Below are 19,706 nucleotides of genomic sequence, written 5' to 3' on the forward strand. Positions count from 1 at the left end.
ATGCCTGGCTTTGGCTGCGTTTTTGGTGAAATAACCCCGCGGGATCCAGAGACGGAAGAAGAGTCGATTTCAGATAGGAGATCGATTTCGGTTTGTGCGGCAAGCGCAGTCCAAAAGGAGTAACTTTTACTCGTAGTATATGTCTGTTGAGAAGTTGTAGTCAGAATCCTCCTCCCTCTCATCTAATAATCTCCCCCCTTTTGGCAGAGAGCCTGCCTGCGCTCGTCCATCGAATAAGTTGCGTCTCCGATTAGTCTGTTTTGTTGCGCCAGCCTGCGGCCGCCATTGTCCCAAATCCAATAAGGTTGATCCGATCAGACATGAAGAACAAAAACGGTCGCCGTAGACGCAATGCAAGTTATATTCTTCTTTTGTGTCTGATGATGTTTATCTTTCGCGCAAGGTTAATCCTCAAAAGACTCCTTTTTTTTTTGGTTCCAGCTAAATGCAACGCGGAAAGCAACTCGCAGCGAAGACGCTGCTGGCAACGGAGACATGCTTAGCAATCTGCCCAATGACCTTCTGCTCAACATTCTCGACAGGGTGGACACACTCGATGCTATAAGGACCTGCATCCTGTCCAAGCAAATGCTGAAGCTCCCTGCCATGCTCACGCGGATCTTTCTAAGTGTTAGTTCCATTCCAGGTCTCCATGATCGTGTTGTCACCACCAGTGAGTTCCTCCGGACCAACAGTGCTGTGGCTCATGTAACAGATAGCATCTTGAGCAAAAGGAGCCCGGAGATCACCATCAGCAATCTCAGAATCAGATTTATCTTGACGCAAGATGACTCTCTCACCATTGGCAAATCTGTTGCCCGTGCCATGGCAACCCGGATGGTTGACGCAGCTGAGTTTGAGATCACAACGGAGAAGGCCTATAAGATATCCTCTCCCGACGATCTCCTCCGCTTTGGGAAGCAGTTCAATGATTTTATCGCTGCTTGTCCGGATGTATTCGCTGGCCTTAGGCGCCTGTGGCTGCGCAATATGAGGTTTGGTGAACTGGACATACCCAACATCCTCAGCACTTGCAAGGTCTTGGAGTCTTTGCGTTTAACCTATTGCGACTCAGGGATCCTTTCTGTACTCCAAGTAGAACATGCTCTACTTGTTGAGCTCGAGGTTGACTATGGGCAATTTGAGAGAAGCGAGCTGATATGTCTACCCAAACTCCAACGGGTGAGCTATACTGGTTGGTACTCTCATGAAGATCCCCTTCATTTTGGTTTTGTACCGCAGCTTTCAAAGCTGAGCCTCACTAAAACTGGCGTCTCTTCGGATAAGACTCTTGAGTTAACTACGTTCCTTGCTAATGTTCCTTCCATAACCGATCTGCATCTGGATTTTAGAAGTGAAAAGGTACTCATTAGTTTTTGAATCATATCTGTCCCTTCTCACTTTACATATGATGGTTATACTTATATATGTAACAATAGTAACTTGAGGGGGTCTTCGCCAGTTGAGAATGTAGTTTATATGGAACTTGCACTGAGTTTGTATTTATTTTTCCATCCCAGATTTGGGTTCTACCAGAATGCCCGAAGCTGCTCACAACTACGCTCAGCAAACTACAGCATGTGAATCTGGACAATCTTCCTGAAGGATGTGATTTAGGTTGGACAATGTTTATTCTTGAAGCTGCACCCTCCCTAAAAGCGCTGTGCATCACAGTATGGGACCATTGGTGCATAATGGCGACAGACGAAGAGTTCCGGAAGGAAAATGGTTTCTGCGAAAAGGCAGACGTGAAGTGGAAGCCGTATGCCCCTGCTTTCAAGCACAAGAATCTGGCTAAGCTTACCATATATGGCTTCCAACCTGACGGCAACTTTATGCGATACATCAGGTGTGTTGTGGAAGCTGCAGTGAATATTGCAGAGATATCTCTGCACGACAGGAAGATGTGTGGACGCTGTGGTTACTTGGATCCCGAGATCAAAGGCAAGGTTTGTCCATCAAGATATCCATGGACTGCTGAGGAGAGGAAGAGGGCAGTTGAGGGGTTGGGTTTGGCTTCGCCAGCTCTGATTCACTTTCGGCCCTAACTGAAAAATGATACACAATATATTCTTATCATCTATCCTATCATGTTTTAGTTGGAAGGAGTTCCTCAACTCCATAATAATTCTATAGTTACCGAGTCTGTACTCTTGCTTTCCCTTCAACTGAAGCTTGTGAGCCTCCATAATGTAGCACCTTTTTTTTATGTTAGAACCAAACATTTTTTATGCATTGGAATAAGTTGATGTGCTCACTGCTTCCATAGTCCACACATACATAAGGATTAGTGCAGGAACAACAAACAGTAAGCAACCACTCATGTCGCCCTCCACGGTTTCTATTTGTGCAGACAGTTTAGAAACATTATTTATTGTTTTCTTATCTAGAAAACTGACTCCGTGATGATTAGAATATTACATTTTATCTATGGATATGCACTCTCGTTTTCTCAAATTTGATTGATAGAAGTACTTGGGATGCAGATTGGTGGTTCAAGAAAAAAAAAAGACCATCCAACTTATTTTTGCTCCAATTGGCCACACGTAAATGTCCTAGAACAAAATATGAAGCATGCATGGGTTATCATGATCGCACAAATAGTTGAGTAAACCAATTGGTTGTTGTTGAGAAAATCAGTGTTCAGATATTACTCATGTTCTTCCATTTGGAGATAGATAATAACCGAGAGAGAATCAAGTTGCCCTGCTTTAGTAAATCTCTTGGATTCATATGACATATCCTTTGCATTAGATGAAGACCTCATTAAAACTTATTCACAGAATAATAATCCCATAAGCACGTGTAAATTAATGTATGGAAATTTGTTCACTCATGGTAAAACGTGTGCTGTGATTGGTCTTGAAAGTCTGTTCAGATATTTCTTATATTTCTGTTGCCTTTTATCGCTGGAAACTAAGAGATGCATTGGCCTACAAATCCAATGGAATTGAAAATTTTCCAACTTGCATATCTTGGATTATTAGATTAGTAATAGAAGTTTGGGCCTCTAAATGTGTTTGGTTGCAGGTCGAATGGTAAGTATCGTGGCTTCGAAGAGGAAAGGTACTGTTAGGCAGAGTTAAACGTATCCTCTAGAAATGTTGAAGACTCTTGGAAGGCTAGAACTACATACAAGGAATCTATACAAACCGCGTGTCAAGAAAGTATTGTCGTATTTCTTTAATCTGATGACAAATACTGTATCAATGTACAAGGTTGGTGTTTATTGTTTTTCTGGAACCATTGTTCTTTTACAGAAACTGAACTCTGAGTTGACAATAAAGTTATACTGTTTGATGAAATTATCTGCCATCTGAAGTGTATCATTATACGTGTATACTAGCATACTGAGCATCTGCGAATAGTATACATTGAAAGGACATGGTGTCGTTTTAATAATTGAAATACTAGTATGATCGTGATCTGTAGTAACTGGTTGTATAACTGAAGCGTGTCATACATAAACCATCAAAACTGATAAATCATCACAGTAATCATCAGGTGCAGTAAAGCGTGCCTATCCCTCTAAAATTTGTTTGACAAAGGGTGGATTTTGTTGTCTAACCATCACTCTATCAGCATGGCCGCCATTGACGACGTGACCCGCCGCAGAACCCGGCCGTCTCCACCATTGCTCCGGGACATATCGCCGGCGCCACCGCCCTGGTTCCTGAACACGAAGAGGCAGCGGTCGCCGTCGCCGCGCCTGCAGGCGTACAGATCGAGGCGGTCTCCCTTGCACATGCCGCTCTCCTGCACGAGCCGCCTCCAGTCGGACCCCATGACCCGGTACGCCTTGTTGGAGTTGAGGTAGCGGAGTTGCGCGTCCTTCTCGCGGCCGTCGGCGTCGAGGACCTTGACCGCGACCCGGTGCTCGGCGTTCAGGCCGTCGCCGCGGAGCTCCTCCAGCTCCGGGAAGAGCTTGGGGATGGGGCCGTCCCGCACCTGCTCCTTGGTGAGGAGCAGCCTGTTCTGCCCCGGCTGGACGTCGGATTGCTCCAGCGCCTTGGCCAGCGCCCAGTCGGCGTCGTACACGCCGAGGCCGCCCATCACCTGCCGGTGGCGCGCCTCTTCCGCGGGGTCGATGCGGCCGCGGGAACCCATGGCGCCGTTCATGCGGTTGTTGCGCGGGGGAGATCTGTCGTAGTACGCGTGTGTATCCGCCGGTGGAATTTGGAATGCCACTGCGTCGGTTACGTGCGAATATATAGGCCGTTAGGATCGTAGTCAGGCACGCCTCCGTGGTTTGCTGTACGGAAGAGATCTTTGTTCTTGTTGGGGCTTTCTAGAGATTGATCTTGTGCAGGGTATTCAAGGCATACTACAATCTCTGTTCAAAGTCTACAGAATCTTTATTCGGTTTCGGGAAAGCATAAACTGCGCGTGCATGGGTGAAAATCCACGGTTGGGAGTAGCAAGCAAGCCAGAGTTCCACATGTCTCTTTTTTCAAAAGATGATCCAGATCTTCTTCATTTTTTGCGGAAAGATGATGATCCAGATCTATTATCAGCCTAAGTTCATCATAAGCACAAATCATCTCAAACTAATAAAAATCACAACGAGACTCTGAGACCACAGAACGATGACTATCGTCGCCAAAATGAGCCGTCGAAGAGCCGCTGTCGCTGCTCCACTACTGGAGCCATCTTTGACCTTGTTGATGATATGCGAAAAGTCTTCATGCACATGCCCCTAAGGACCAGCGCCATGGAGTTGCAGTTGTTCCCTTGAACCTTTGGATAGATCTGAAGTATCTGGTATCAAATCTCGCCACCTGACGAGAAACCCTAACCTTACCGTCCCAAGGAGACGACGGGAATCTATGCTGGAGCTCCGTCAACTCCGTCCACATACATGTTTAATATTTTAGAAATATATGATTACCATTTTCTATAAATGATCATTTTTTAATTCCTTTTTTTCTATTCAATTTTAATAGACATTCTACATTTTTCATATACATCAGGAACATTTTTTCTGTACATGTTTAACATTTTTGAAATAGATGATTAATTTTTCAAATTTTTTTTGTGTTTCATGACTACCTTTTTCACAAACATTGTACAATTTTTTTATATATCAGGAACTTCCTTTATAAAAGGTTACCATTTTTAGTTATATGATTAACATTTTCTTTAAACATGATCAACATTTGTTTTCAAATTTATGTTATTACATTAAAATTTTAATACATGTTCTACATTTTTGGTCTACATCAGGAACATTTTTTATACACGTTTAATTTACTAAAAATGACTAATATGTTTTCAAATTCTTGATTAATATTTTTAAATACATGATCATTTTTTCATATAAATTGAATTTTTTTGTACATGAGAAATATTTTTTATACACATTTAACATTTTACAAATGCTAGATTAACATTTTCAAATGTTTAATGTAGAGTTTTTTTGGCAACATATATTTGAAATTATTAAAAATAAAAAATTAAGCAAAAAACCAAATGAAAAATGTGAGAAAAAACAAAAATAAAAGAGGTTGTGGCCTGAGACGAGCTGCTCCATCCCAACCTCACACTTCCTCCTAAAGCGAGGTTGACCGTTATCTCGCGTCAAGCGAGACATCTGTGTACTCGAGAGCTATGTCTGCATTAAGCGAGACGGGAGTTGCTCCCGCCGAAGGGAATCGCTCCTCGCGCAAGCAACTGGGTCGGCCCGAAAAAGGAGCACGCATGGGGATAAGTAGTACCTCCAGGGAGAAGTTCGGCGCTGCTAGCTACTCCGCCCGCTTCGCTTTGGTGAATAGTAGTAGGGGGTCATCCATCTTGAGGCAATTCGAGTCGGTTTCCTCAGATTTTTTTTCCTGTTTCTTTTCTTTTTTTTCTTCTCTGTTTTTTTTCTTTTTTCATTCTATTTTGATTTTTTTCTTAGGTTTATATTTCATTTTATTTTTTCTTTGATTTTTTTATTTTTCTTTTTTGGTTTTCTTTATCTCTTTCGGTCATTCTACATTTTTCTGTATATCTCAACGACACTTTAATAATACACATGTGACATTTTTATAGTAAAAATTTAACATTTTTTAAAATATGGTCAACCTTTTTTCTATACACATTGTTTATATTTTTAAATGCTTGATTAACATTTTTAATATACAAGATTAACATTTTTTTAATACATGGTCAATATTTTTATATACATTTTTTAAAATGCTTGATGAACAGTTTTCAAATAAAAAGATTTTTTAATACATTGTCAACATTTTTTCTATAATCATTTAACATCTTCCATATGCTTGATTAACATTATTCAATCACTTGTTCAAAATTTCTTCAAATGATTGATCGATTATCATTTTAACATACATGATCAAGGTCTTTCATCAATTTTATAATACATGGTCAAGATTTTTTATACACATTTAACATTTTCCAAATGCTTGATTAACATTGTACTATAGAAGATAAAAAAATAATTTTGTAATACATGATCTACAACTTTCCTATACACGTTCAACATTTTCTGAATGCTTGCTTAACATTTTTCAAATACTTGTTCAAAAATTCAAAAAAGTTGTTAGTGCTTTTTGTAATATGTATATTTAGAATTTTTTTTAAATCATAAAAAATATAAAAATAAAACAAAAAACGAAAACAGAAAAAGGGGTTGTGTCCTCCCGCGCGCGTGGGCAGGCCAATCTCGCTCGCCTCTTCAGCAAGTCGGAAGATGGACTAGCTGAAGGCATGATATAGGGGTATAGGCTTACCGCTGAAATGTATGCTTTCCTTTGTCGCTGCACGGGCTGGTGGAGATGGGAGGGCCTTTTTCATTTTGCTTCTGGGCTTTGTTCCCTCTGTTGTGCTACCCGAGTTTGTAATTTGTTTTATCGGCCTACAAAAAAGCTCTTTTCTTTTTCTTCAAATTTCTCTTTTTTTATTTTTTATTTACTGGTCATATTTCTCTGATTTTCCTTTATTTATTTGTCACACTCTAGCTAGTTCATGCATTTAGAGTGTTGCATCATGTTCACCATTCATCAGAAACTTGAAATGGGGATGACAGAACCCCCAACACCCCCCTGAAACCGACTAGGGTTTACTAAAAATATTTTTAATGAACCTGAAATGCCCTTCTAAAATGTTCATCACCTCTGTCTTGGTCTTAAACCACTGTAAAAGGTGATGCACAAATTTCTAGGTTATCCTAAGGTCACTGGATTAAATCTGGATTAAATCATTAGTTATTTGAGTTTGGGCATTTAAATAATATAAAATATTTCAAATGCTCAAATAATCCCAAACTAAAATGTTCCATGCTGGATATATTCCAAACAGTGACCATGTGCAGTTTGGTGATTTTTGGAGATGCCTAAGTATTTTTTTAGAAAAGCAACAAAGTTACAGAAATAAAATAAAACAGAAATAAATGGAAAACCCCACTTACCTGGCCAAACCCACGCCCCGGCCCACCTGGCGGCCCAGCACTGTGCTGGCCCGCGCCAGCCAGCTGCTTCGTCCCCGCCAGGCAGGCAGGGAGGTGACACCGACGAGCGCGAGCTCGCCACGACGCCACCTGCTTGCCGCTTCGCCGCTGGACGACCTCCACGTCGCGCCCCGACCCCCTGGACACGTCCATTCGCCCCCCTGCTCTCTCCCTCGCTCCCCTCCGCCATGGCCGACGCAGCCGCTGCCACCTCGCTGTCATAGACGTAGCCACCGCCGTCCCCACGCCGTCTGACCGTGTCCAGCAGCTCCGCCGTCGTCTTCTCCATCGAGCAGGCCGAGCCCCGAGCACTCGCATGCCCCGAAGCCACCGCAACGACCTCGCCCGACTCCGCCACTGCCGGAGATCCCCTTTACCGTCACCGTCGCAGCAGTTCATCCCCGACCGTGCCGCCCAGCTCATCGTCTTCGCCGTGAGCTTCTGCCCCTCTCCATCCTCTCCGTTCTCCCTCTTGAGACCACTAGCGACTGCACGTAGCTCACCCGCATGCGCCGTCGCCGAGCTCGCCGCCGACGAGACTCCGACCACGCAACGGCCATGCCACCCTGCCCGCTAACCTCACCGCACCCCCAGGATGACGTAGCACCACTCCACGCGCCTCGCCGTGCCTCCTAGCGACGAGCCCGAGCTCACCTGAGCTCCGGCAGCCGCCAAGGTCATCGCCGACGCCATTTCCGGCGACCTCGAGCCCAACCACCACCGCCGCTGGATGCGGCTCGCCTCCAGCCGCACGTAGATGCCCTCCACCACCTTTTTGGTCGCCGGAGCACAAAACCCGCACTGCCCCGCCGCGTTTGGCCTCGCTGGCGGCTAAACGCCGGCGAGTTTGACCCCGCTGCCCAGTTTGACCTTGGGTGGGCCCAGTTTGACCCCCCTGGGTCAATGACAGGTGGGGCCCAGCCCTGCTAATTAACTAGGATTAGTACTAACTAAAAATTAGTTAGACTAATGACACTGACACGCGGGACCCACTAGTCAGGTTTGACCTGGATCGTCCCCGTTGACCACTAACGTCACCCTGACGCAAAGCTGACGCAAAAATTCAATTACTAGAATTATTCTTATACAGGAAATTCCAGAAAATACTACAAACTTAAAAAATTCATAGAAATTAATCTGTAGCTCCAAATGCAAAGTGTTATATATGAAAAATGATCAGAAAAATCCAATCTATCCATCTGTACTGGTTTCATGCATGTTTAAGCAAGTTAACCTGCTGTTTAGTGCAGAACAAGATAAAGCACTATTAAGGGCCATTTATGTGCTTGGAACTTGAATCTTTGATTCAAAATGGTTCAAACCCATCTGTTCTTAGTTGCATTAGCCCAATACACTCATTTTGCCATGTCTCATGCATGCATTATATTGTTGCATATTGTTTGGTGATGATTGTATATCGGTGCTCTCTGCGGCAGGTTCTGCCCCCGAGGAGTATCGCGAATATCCTAACGAGGAGCATTACCAGTCCACGGACCCGCAAGGCAAGCAACCAACCATTTGATCATATCGATACAATCCCATGTTCTCGCCTGTGCTCACTTTTACTGCATTAAGACAACGCGATTCAAACTGCTGTGTGCTATGGTAGTTGAACCCATTTCCTCTGCATGGCCTGTCATTGCCACAGTAACTAGATGAAACCCACTAGCATGTGTAGGAGTTGATTGAGCCATGTGTATGTGTTTCCTACCTTGCTATGCCTGCTATGCTTAGAGTCGTGTCAGGTCTGGTTCATCTGGGTGATGGGCTAGAGTGAAATGATCATGTCGGTAATGAGAGTGATGTGTTGAACACAATTTGGTAAAGGTATCGATGAGAGGCCATGTAGGAGTACATGGTGGGTTGTTTCATTGGAACCGTCCATAAGCACCGAGATCTGTATATGTGATTTAAGAATCAGCTACTACCATACATTGGGATCCTTAATTGACTCGCTCAACTTCTTATCCACCCTAGTCCTCTGTCCAGGAGTTGCAAGTAGTTTCTGGTGTTTGTAGCTTACTGGAGGCCGTGAGCAGCGTTGACCCGCGGGGTGGGCTATGATGCGGTAGGTACGTGGCCGGGCATGCCGGGCACCCATTAGGTGTCTCGGAACCCTGTACACATCGTTCGGGGTCGTATGTGGAAACCTCGGTCGGACTCCCTGCGGATGGAACCTGAATAGGCGATAAACCTGGACTAGAGACTTAGGTGTTTAGGTAGGTCGTAGTCTACACCCACGTCGGCTTTCGTTTGAAGTGTGCCGAGCACATGTCGTGTGCAGACGCTAAGTGGTGGAAACATGTATGAAGAAGTACACCCCTGCAGGGTTAACATCATCTATTCAAATAGCCGCGTCCGCGCTAAAGGACTACTTGGTTGTCTATACAGTTCATAGACAAGTAAATGGATACTACTAAAAGCCTCAAGATAAGCGTGAGTGCCAAGGATGGCTCCTCCGTAGGATGACAGAGGTGGATCCTCGGTAGTGTATTGTAGTGGTGTGCAGTGGACTCGAGTGCGCAAAACCATTTCAAGTTGGAGTCTCGTAAGATAGCTTAGCCAAGAGTCAAAGCTGGCTTGCTGCAATAACCCCACCATCCCTTCTTGATAATGTGCATGTATGTAGGATCTGATGTAAGTCTTGCTGAGTACCTTTGTACTCATGTTGCTTAATTTACGTTTTATAGAAGACGCTGCAACCCCTTATGATGGGTTCTTCATAGACGTCGATGTCGACGAGTAGGCTGAAGCCCAGGTGGTGATCCTGAGCTCACGATGGACCATGTAGTATAGTCAGGCTTTCTCAAGCCTCTTTTATTTCCTAGTTGTCTGTACTCAGACAAGTTACTTCCGCTGTTGGCTTGTATGTTTGTATGACTTGAATGCTGGGTCGTGTGACCCGTACTTGTGTGTATGATATGTATGGCTCTCTGAGCCTTTAAATAAAGTACTTGAGTTGTAGAGTCATGTTGTGATGCCATGTTGTATTTGCACATATCGAGCATATTGTGTGTATGATTGAAATGCTTGGTATGTGTGGGATCTGACTATCTAGTTGTTTATCCTTAGTAGCCTCTCTTACCGGGAAATGTCTCCTAGTGCTTCCACTGAGCCATGGTAGCTTGCTACTGCTTCGGAACACTTAGGCTGGCCGGCACGTGTCCTTCTTCGTTCTTGTGTCTGTCCCTACAGGGAAATGTCACGTGATGAATACCGGAGTCATGTTAGCCCGCTATAGCCCGGTTTACCGGAGTCCTGCTAGCCCAGTGCTACAGCCCGGATTCACTCGCTGATGACCGACACGTTTGTTGTTGGGTCATGTATGCCTGTCCCTGTAAGTTAGTGCCACTTTGGGTTCACGACTAGCCATGTCAGCCTGAGCTCCTTGTCATATGGATGCTAGCGACACTATCATATACGTGTGCCAAAAGGCGCAAATGGTCCCGGGGACACCCGTGGGAATACCGTGCGTGAGGTCGCAAAGTGATATGAGGTGTTACATGCTAGATCGATGTGGCATTGAGTCGGGGTCCTGACAGCCTTGGTATCAGAGTCGGACTGCCTGTAGGTTCTCCAAGCCAAACTGGTCGATGTTGAGTCTAGAAATGCTTAAGTTATATGTAGGGGAATTGTTTGTGGGATGGAACGTAAGGTTCTTTTTACTCCTTTACCTCATGGCTCTGAGTCAGTCCATTCTTCCACCGGCAGTTAAGGATTAGGATCTCTTCTCTCTATCATGTTCACGTGTTACTAATCAGTAGTACCTTATAGGTTTGATGGATACAAGCCTAGCTCAGTTCTACTACCCCATTATGTTGCTAAGATGGACCCAGAATCTTGATATGATGTTGTTGAGTGTCTATGCAATCCTTTGCAAAGTGTCTCAAAATCTTTTTTGAGCATTTACAGCCGTTATGCTGTCCAATTTCTTCTAGAAATTCTAATGCCTTTGCATTACATCATGTTTCAGATGGCCTCCCGCACCCAAAATCAAGTTGTTCGTCTGACTCGGTGCCTCGATGTACCTAGACACACCGCTATGTTGGTCCACGTAATGATCGAGGCTGGATACCGATGGTATCCCGAGTACACCATTGAGGAGCAGTATAGAGACTTCAATTAAAGCCAATACCTCTGCACCGTCAGGATATTCCCTTCCTATCCTAGATCCACTGAACCCCTCCATTGCTCATATGGACTTGGGGTTACCATCAAGATGTCTGTGCAGGACGCTGCTTATTCGATGATGACTATTATGCGGGCTAGAACCTCCTTGCTTCGGAACACTGACTTCCGCTATATGCCAGCGTCACTCCCTGGGGCAGAAGGTTACTTCACAGCTATTTACACCGACTCTTCTCATGAGGATTCACTACTCCGCACCACCGCACAGATGCTTGAGGATAAGGACCGTGAAAATTGTGCCTTGCGATTGGAGCTTTTCAACTCCCGGTCTGATCACTGGGCCACTTTGACCCGGTTTGCACCTGCTGTGCAGGCAGGGTATATGGATATGCGGGATCTGTACCCCGTGCGGTCTAGTATGCCGGATCGCATGGATTGGCGTGATGTAGGGGGCATCACTCCTCCCCGTGGACCTCTTCTGCCACCGTTTGTTGAACCCAGGCCACATCCGTGTCCTTATGGACCACAGGCTCCTCAGGATCGACTGTTTCCAGATGATCACGTCCAGCTTCCAGGACATGGGGGTAATCTCTATGAAGATTATTACGGAGATGTCTGAGCTAATGGTAGCACCACTAGTATTGTAACAGTTATATCTTCCATCGTCCTGCGTGACTCGTGGGATATGACTTAGTGTGTACCACTTTCCGAAGGTGTAGAAAAATAATGTATAGGAGCTTGGGATGCCTCCGATGAGATGTAATCTTCCTTTCACCGCAGTTGTACTCCGTTTGGTCTTGTACTAAACCTTGCATGGTGTGTATGACGATGGAATAAATGTAGCAGTTTCTGTATTTACCATGTCATACGGATGATCATCTTGCATTCCGAGTTATCCCTTACATTCTGCATTTCTGTGTCAGAATCTTATCATTCTGGACTAAACTATTGTCTTGTTTTCCTAGGATGGTCAACACACGCAACAACCCTGCTCCCCCGAAGCCGGCTAAAGGCAGTGGAGCTGGAGATGCGAACCTGCCTCATCCTTCTTCTCTGGCTGAGGTCATGCTGGAGGCCGAGAGGAACAAGCAGGAGACCAACCGTTTGTTGGAGCGCATCGAACATAACACATCACTGCATCCGAGGAATAACTTGGTGTCGCTCAGTGACTTCATCAAGTTACATCTACCCACCTTCCATCACTCCATCGAGCCCCTCGACGCTGATGATTGGCTTCACAGCATTACCCACAAGCTATGTTCTGCACTCGTAGCTGATGCTGATAAGGTCACTTTTACTGCCTATCATCTTGAAGGCCCCACCAGTCTCTGGTTGGAGAATTATGAGGCCATGCGCCCAGCTGGCCAGGTCACTACTTGGGCAAAATTCAGTGAGGCTTTCCGTGAACATCACATTGCGGAGGGTCTTATGGATCGGAAGCGTGAGGAGTTCTGCAGTTTCACCCAAGGAAGACTCTCTGTGGATGCATACAGTAGGGAGTTCGGTAACCTAGCACGTTATGCAACTGAGGAAGTTTCCACCAATGCCAAGAAGCAGGCAAGGTTCCGCAAGGGACTTAGCCCCGAGCTTCTCCGTGACCTCTGTCTGCATGAATGCACCTCCTTTCAGAAGCTTGTAAACAAGGACATCAGTGCTGAGACATGCCAGACTGATTTCGAAGCAACACACAAGCATGGCCGTGATATGGGTTCATCATCCGGTTCTGGTCCTCAGAAGCGCCGTGTGTGGGTTCCTAACACCGCCCTGCCACCCAGGTTCACACTGAGGCCATCCTATCAGGCGCCTCGCCCAGCTTAGCAGATGCACCAGCCAAGCCCTATGGTGGACCAACCAACAATGCACCTCCACGCACTAGCTCTGTGACGTGCTTCAAGTGTGGGGAACCGGGTCACTACATGCGTGAGTGTCCCTAGACCAACCCCAACCAGTCTGGAAGGGCTATTGGCCGTGGCAAGCCAACAGGAAAGGTGTACTACGTGAAGCTAGCCACCGCTAAACGTGGCCATGTTAACTGTGTCTCAGCTGAAGAGGCTCAGGAGGATCCCAATGTCGTTCTCGGTACGCTCCTTGTTAATTGCCATCCGACATCTGTTCTTTTCGATACTAGAGCATCTCATTCATTCATATCCGAAAACTATGCTCGTTTGCATAACACCGCATTCTATGATACGCCTTCTACCATGGAAATTTCTACTCCTGGTTCTAGATGGCAAACCTCTAGAGTAAGCCATGGAAATGAAATCCAAGTCGACAGACTTGTTTTCCTTGCATCGTTGATAGCTCTCAAATCCTCGGATATTAATATCATCTTGGGTATGGACTGGATGTCAGCCCATCATGCCAAGATTGATTGCTTCTCTAGAACTGTTCAACTTACACATCCATCGGGCGAGATAGTCAATATCTTGACCCGAGTAGCCAAGCGAGAGCTATATTCTCTCAATGCCAGCCCTTTGCCAGACCTCGAAGACGTTCCGGTAGTCCGTGACTTTCCGGATGTCTTTCCAGAAGAATTCCCAGGTGTTCCACCTGACAGAGATGTCGAGTTCGTGATAGATCTTATTCCAGGAACTGTCCCAATTTCTAGAAGACCCTATAAGATGGCACCACTAGAACTAGCCGAGCTTAAGAAACAACTCAATGAGTCCTTGAAAAAGGGTTTCATCCATCCTAGTTCGTCTCCATGGGCTTGTCCCGTCCTCTTTGTCAAGAAGAAGGATGGTACGAATCGGATGGTTGTAGATTATCGACCCATCAACTTGGTCACAATAAAGAACAAGTATCCGCTCTCCAGGATCAACGACCTGTATGATCAGCTCACTGGATCCTCAGTCTTCTCTAAGATGGATTTTGAGGTTGGGCTACCATCAAATCAAAATCAGGAACGGGGATATTCCTAAAAAGGCCTTTGTTACTCGTTATGGCCAATACGAGTACACCATCATGTCCTTCGGTTTAACCAACGCCCCAACCACTTTCTCTCGGTTAATGAACTCAATCTTCATGGAGTACTTGGATAAATTCGTTGTGGTTTACCTCGATGATATACTCATCTACTCCAAGAATGAGGAAGAACATGCCGAGCATCTAAGGCTAGTGTTGATGAAACTTCGAGAGCATCGCCTTTATGCCAAATTTTCTAAATGTGAATTTTGGTTGCCAGAAGTGACCTATCTAGGCCATGTAATCTTTGGTAAGGGTATTGCTGTCAATCCCGAGCGAGTTCAAGCCATTCTTAATTGGACTCCACCTGAATCGGTCAAGCAAGTTCAGAGTTTCCTTGGCTTAGCGAGCTATTGTCGCCGATTTGTCGAGAACTTCTCCAAAGTTGCAAACCTCTAACTGAACTCCTCAAGAAAGATAAAAAGTTTGCATGGACCCCACAATGCGAGCACAGCTTTCAGGAACTGAAAAGACGCCTGACATTTGCTCCCGTACTGGTACCACCGGACTTCTCCATGGACTTTGTTATTTATTGCGACGCCTCGTGACAAGGACTAGGTTGCATTCTCATGCAAGATCATCACGTAATTGCTTATGCTTCACGGCAATTGCACCCACAAGAGGAAAATTATCCTACTCATGATCTAGAGCTTGCAGCTGTAGTCCATGCACTCAAAACCTGGCGACATTACCTCCTCGGTAATTGTTGCGAAATCTTCACTGATCACCAAAATTTGAAGTATATATTCACCCAACCGGATTTGAATCTCAAGCAAAGACGTTGGGTCGAGTTGATCACATATTTTGACTTAGGGATAACTTACACCCCAGGAAAAGCCAATGTCATGGCTGATGCACTAAGTCGTAAATCTTATTGTAACAATCTGATGTTACAACAAAGTCAACCACTTCTCCATGAGGAATTTCGAAAGCTTAACCTTCACATTGTTCCTCAAGGATTCCTTTCCACCTTGGTGGTGAAACCTACCCTTACGGATCATATCATAACCGCTCAGCGGTATGACAAGGGGATATCTCAGATCAAGGAGAACATTGTTAGCGGAGTTGCTACATGTTTCTCCGTGAATGATCAAGGTGTCGTATACTTCGGAAACCGTTTAGTGGTTCCCAAGAAGCGGCAACTACGACAGTTGATCCTTAAGGAGGCTCATGAATCTCCTCTCACCATTCATCCCGGAAGTACCAAGATGTATCAGGACCTACGCTAGAGGTTCTGGTGGACTAGGATGAAGAGAGACATTGCTTAGTTTGTTGCTAATTGCGACGTCTGTCGTCACGTAAAAGCAGAGCATCAACGGCTTGCTGGCACCCTTCAACCTTTAGCTATTCCTGAATGGAAATGGGATAAAATTGGTATGGATTTCATCACCGGTTTTCCCAGGACCAAGAGAAGGAATAATTCTATCTTCGTCGTTATCGACCGTCTTTCCAAAGTGGCCCATTTCTTGCCTATTCGCGAGAGTATAACCGCTAGTCAGCTAGCAGACTTGTATATCTCCCGGATAGTGTCTCTCCATGGTGTTCCACTGGAAATTAACTCGGATCGAGGAAGTCTCTTCACCTCTCAATTTTGGGAAAGTTTCCAAAATGCTATGGGAACCCGTCTTTCCTTTAGCACCGCCTTTCACCCTCAATCAAGTGGTCAACTAGAACGCGTCAACCAGATTCTAGAAGACATGCTTCAAGCTTCTGTTATCTCATTTGGAATGGATTGGGAGAAATGCCTTCCATTTGCCGAATTTGCTTATAACAACAGCTATCAATCTAGCTTGGGTAAAGCCCCTTTTGAAGTTCTCTATGGACGAAGGTGTCGAACGCCTCTTAATTGGTCAGAAACCGGGGAACGGCAATTCTTTGGCCCGGATATGATCCAGGAAGCAGAAGAGCAAGTTCGCATCGTTCGTGAAAATTTAAAAACAGCCCAATCTCGTCAAAAGAGCCAATATGACCGAAAACATAAGGCTATGACTTTTGAGGTTGGCGAGAAGGCTTACCTTCGGGTTACTCCTCTGAAGGGAACCCATCGCTTCGGTATCAAAGGCAAATTGGCTCCTCGCTACATTGGACCCTTTCGCATTCTTGCCAAACGAGAAGAAGTTGCCTACCAATTGGAACTACCTCCGCATCTCTCCAGAGTCCACGATGTCTTTCACGTTTCTCAACTCAGGCGTTGCTTCTCGGATCCTATCCGTGGAGTGGACCACAAAACGCTTGATCTTCAAGAAAATCTCACGTATAGAGAGTACCCCGTTCGTATCCTCGATCAAGCCGAGCGTACCACTCGACGTCATAATATCAAGTTTCTCAAGGTTCAATGGTCGCACCATTCTGAGAAAGAAGCAACTTGGGAAAGGGAGGATCATCTTCGACTCGAGTATCCCGCCTTCTTTCCGGAGGATCCTAAATCTCGGGACGAGATTTTTCCGAGTGGGGGTGAGTTGTCACACCCTAGCTAGTTCATGCATTTAGAGTGTTCCATCATGTTTACCATTCATCAGAAATTTGAAATGGGGATGACAGAACCCCATGCACCCCCCTGAAACCAACTAGGGTTTACTAAAAATATTTTCAATGAACCTGAAATGCCCTTCTAAAATGTTCATCACCTCTGCCTTGGTCTTAAACCACTGCCAAAAGTGATGCACAAATTTCTAGGTCATCCTAAGGTCACTGGATTAAATCATTAGTTATTTGAGTTTGGGCATTTAAATAATATAAAATATTTCAAATGCTCAAATAATCCCAAACTAAAATGTTCCATGCTGGATATATTCCAAACAGTGGCCATGTGCAGTTTGGTAATTTTTGGAGATGCCTAAGTATTTTTAGAAAAGCAACAAACTTACAGAAATAAAACAAAACAGAAACAAATGGAAAACCCCGCTTACCTGGCCAAACCCACGCCCCAGCCCACCTGGCAGTCCAGCACTGTGCTGGCCCGCGCCAGCCAGCTGCTTCGTCCCCGCCAGGCAAGCTGGGAGGTGACGCCGACGAGCGCGAGCTCTCCACGACGCCACCTACTTGCCGCTTCGCCGCCGGACGAGCTGGACGACCTCCACGTCGCGCCCCCGACCCCTTGGACACGTCCATTCGTCCTCCTGCTCTCTCCCTCGCTCCCCTCCGCCATGGCCGACGCAGCCGCTACCACCTCGCCGTCGTAGACGTAGCCACCGCCGTCCCCGTGCCATCTGACCGTGTCCAGCAGCTCCGCCGTCGTATTCTCCATCAAGCAGGCCGAGCCCCGAGCACTCGCATGCCCCAAAGCCACCACAACGACCTCGCCCGACTCTGCCACCACCGGAGATCCCCTTCACCGTCAGCGTTGCAGCAGTTCGTCCCCGACCACGCCGCCCAGCTCATCGTCTTCGCCGTGAGCTTCTGCCCCTCTCCATCCTCTCTGTTCTCCCTCTCGAGCCCTGTAGCAACTGCATGTAGCTCACCCGCACGCGCCGCCGCCGAGCTTGTCGGCGACGAGACTCCGACCACGCAACGGCCACGCCACCCTGCCCGCTAACCTCACCGCACCCCCAGGAGGCTGTAGCACCACTCCATGCGCCTCGACGTGCCTCCTAGCGACGAGCCCGAGCTCACCCGAGCTCCAACAGCCGCCAAGGTCGTCGCCGGCGCCGTTTCCGGCGACTCCGAGCCCAACCACCACCACCACTGGATGCGGCTCGCCTCCAGCCTTACGTAGATGCCCTCCGCCTCCTTTTTGGTCGTTGGAGCACAAAAGACGCACTGCCCCGCTGCCTTTGGCCTTGCCGGCGGCTAAACGCCGGCGAGTTTGACCCCGCTGACCCATTTTGACCTCGGGTGGGCCCAGTTTGACCCCCCGGGTCAATGACAGGTGGGGCCCAGCCCTGCTAATTAACTAGGATTAGTACTAACTAAAAATTAGTTAGACTAATGACACTGAAACGCGGGGCCCACTGGTCAGGTTTGACCTGGACCGTCCCCGTTGACCACTGATGTCACCCTGACGCAAAGCTGACGCAATAATTCAATTATTGGAATTATTCTTATACAGGAAATTCCAGAAAATACTACAAACTTCAAAAATTCATAGAAATTAATCTGTAGCTCCAAATGCAAAGTGTTATATATGAAAAATGATCAGAAAAATCCAATCTATCCATCTGTACTGGTTTCATGCATGTTAACCTTCTGTTTAGTGCAGAACAAGGTAAATCACTATTAAGGGCCATTTATGAGCTTGGAACTTGAATCTTTGATTCAAAATGGTTCAAACCCATCTGGTCTTAGTTGCATTATCCCAATACACTCATTTTGCCATGTCTCATGCATGCATCATATTGTTGCATACTATTTGGTGATAATTGTATATCGGTGCTCTCTACGGCAGGTTCTGCCCCTGAGGAGTATCGTGAATATCCTAACGAGGAGCATTACTAGTCCACGGACCCGCAAGGCAAGCAACCAACCATTTGATCATATTGATACAATCCCATGTTCTCGCCTCTGCTCTCTTTTACTGCATTAAGACAACGCGATTGAAACTGCTGTGTGCTATGGTAGTTGAACCCATTTCCTCTGCATGACCTGTCATTGCCACAGTAACTAGATGAAACCCACTAGCATGTGTAGGAGTTGATTGAGCCATGTGTATGTGTTTCCTACCTTCACTACAAAAAAGGACACATCCGTGACATTTTGGGCCGAACAATTTTTTTTTCTGTCATATATGTGACACTTCTATGACGATAATTGTGGGAAAACCCGGTATCATCATAGATGTGGTGGGCTCCTACTTCTATGATAAAAAATCATGACGGAAAATGGGCTTTTCGTCCTGGGTAGGCCGGAGACGCTTCTGCATGACATTGTTTGGGCCGTCCATGACGGAAAAAACCGTGGTAGAAGCGAGGGGGAGGAAAATTTCGGGTAGTTCCCGGTTACGGTGGGAGGTCGGGGGCCGAGCGATGCGCGTTTCTCTCGTAAGGTACGTGCGTGTGTGCGAGGCGTTGGCTCTAACTGAACCCGAGCAAGGTGTTGGGATCTAACTGAACCCAGGCGATTGCACCGCAGGCTACGTGTTACTGAACCCGAGCGATCGATCGATGGCTGTTAACTAAACCCGATCGAGCGATTCCTTCGCTACTGCTGCTAACTAAAGTAGATCAATTGG

General features: G+C 46.1%; 1 protein-coding gene and 1 pseudogene across 1 annotated transcript; one reads left to right on the top strand and one right to left on the bottom strand.

Annotated features, from left to right (window-relative positions):
• The first annotated feature begins 320 nt into the window (after positions 1-320).
• Positions 321-1,981, top strand: LOC119320996 (annotated as a pseudogene).
• Positions 1,982-3,370: 1,389 nt separating this feature from the next.
• LOC119322316 lies at positions 3,371-4,107 on the bottom strand. Its single transcript, XM_037595809.1, has one exon. The coding sequence runs from the start codon at positions 4,105-4,107 to the stop codon at positions 3,571-3,573; it is 537 nt and encodes a 178-aa protein (XP_037451706.1). The 3' UTR covers positions 3,371-3,570.
• Positions 4,108-19,706: the final 15,599 nt, after the last annotated feature.

The sequence above is a fragment of the Triticum dicoccoides genome, chromosome 6B (genome assembly GCF_002162155.2).
Source record: "Triticum dicoccoides isolate Atlit2015 ecotype Zavitan chromosome 6B, WEW_v2.0, whole genome shotgun sequence".
In the NCBI taxonomy this organism is placed as follows: Eukaryota; Viridiplantae; Streptophyta; class Magnoliopsida; order Poales; family Poaceae; genus Triticum; species Triticum dicoccoides.